Source organism: Sinocyclocheilus anshuiensis, unplaced genomic scaffold (assembly GCF_001515605.1).
Source record: "Sinocyclocheilus anshuiensis isolate Anshui unplaced genomic scaffold, SAMN03320099.WGS_v1.1 C32875352, whole genome shotgun sequence".
Taxonomy (NCBI): domain Eukaryota; kingdom Metazoa; phylum Chordata; class Actinopteri; order Cypriniformes; family Cyprinidae; genus Sinocyclocheilus; species Sinocyclocheilus anshuiensis.
The window spans coordinates 7-1,647 of NW_015620674.1; the positions used below are offsets into that span (position 1 = coordinate 7).

The following is a 1,641-nucleotide window of genomic DNA, read 5'->3' on the forward strand; positions in this document are numbered from 1 at the left end:
TAATATAGTATTGTTGCCTGTTGTCACATTTTCTGTTCATTTAAATTATTTTATTTGGATTGTGAGTAATGGCTGAAGGCAGGTCAGTGATTGATTTGTGGTTATAGGTAAACAGATCATATTAGTCTAATGTTCATTACAGTTTAGTCTGTGGTTTAAGGTTACATAAACTGTGCCTTTTGGGGTTTAGCAATTAAGAGTTTGCTCTCAGTGTATGTTCAGCTACGTGTGTGTAATATTTCTGAATCTTGTGTGTGTGTGTGTGTGTGTGTGTTTAGGGTCTTGCTAATCTGTTCATGGAGGACTCAATGCCCTTTCTAGAGAAAGAATTGGAGCCATGTTTGAAAAGCAAGAGGGCAGACAAGAGGAGAGTGTGGTTTGCGGTGTGTTTCTTTCCTACTTGGATCTTCTGCTACTGCTGTAGCGACTGTACAGATAAATTCCTATTATGGCATTGGATTTCTCCAGAACCTGCCCTTGATACTTGAAACTGGGGTGTGATGTTGACGTACATCTAGGATGCCCCACACCCAAATACCTTCAGGCCAGGGAGGCCAGAAATGTCACTATGGTGTTTCCTAAAGGGTGGAACAAACCAGAAACACATTACATTCCATAGCTGTGATTACTGACATATTCATCACTGAAAAACAAAGAATGATTAATAGAACACTTATGAATGATTCATGTTATTAATGAATGACCCTTGACCCCAGCCATTTGTCTTATAGACGGTTGAAGCCACTTATTTCCTGCTGCAAGAGCATCTATTTGAAAGGATGAAAACACTGAAGCAGGAGTGCCAAGAGAGGGTGAAACGACAGGATGTGCTCATGCGCTCTGATATGGACCAGATCACCAGCTCAACAGCTTTCCTGGAGGGTAAACTCAGAGGTACATGATCACACTAAAAACAAGCCCGTTTCTTGCTTTTAAGAGCCGTTCAAAGAATAAATAAAATCTCTCACTGGCCAACGTCTACTATTACATAATGTACACCCGTTCAAAAAGGTTTTATTTAAGGAATTAGTACATTTATTCAGCAAGGGTGCATTAAAAGTAAGATTAAAGACATTTATAATGCAACGAAGCATTTATATTTCAAAAATAAATGCCGTTTAAAAAAAACTCTCTATTCATATCCTGAAAAAAAAATGATTAAGGTTTCTACAAAAATATTAAGCAGCACAATTGTTTCCAGTATTTATAAGAATAAGAAATGTTTCTTAAACACCAAATCGGCATTTTAGTATGATTTCTGAAGAATCATGTGACACTGAAGACTGGAGTTAAAATATATTAAAATAGAAAACATATTTCACAATATTGCCATTTTACTGTAATCAAATAAATGCAGCCTAGGTGAGCATAAGAGACTTTTTCAAAAACATCTTACCGACCCAAAACTTTTGAACGGTAGTGTTTGATGTAAATATTTATAAATGTACATTTCTTTTGCATGTTCATTAGTGAAGGTTAATGTGTTTTTGGTCCCAGTTACTGTTGTAAAAATTTGTATATATCTGAGTACTACATTTTTTCTCTTCCCACCTGGTTAGCCATGGTAACTGAGCCAGCAACGAAATACTGCACAGAGCAGGTGCAGCCGTACCTGCCAGCCATCTTGGAGGAAGTGATGGG

General features: G+C 37.2%; 1 protein-coding gene across 1 annotated transcript; it reads left to right on the forward strand.

Annotated features, from left to right (window-relative positions):
* Positions 1 to 273: 273 nt before the first annotated feature.
* Positions 274 to 1,633, forward strand: LOC107683067 (protein Niban-like; the record flags this gene model as incomplete). The annotated part of the gene is made up of 3 exons (XM_016479159.1): positions 274 to 383; positions 732 to 894; positions 1,560 to 1,633. Coding segments are annotated over exons 1-3 (324 nt in total), but the record flags the coding sequence as incomplete, so codon positions are not given.
* Between the last annotated feature and the right edge of the window lie 8 nt (positions 1,634 to 1,641).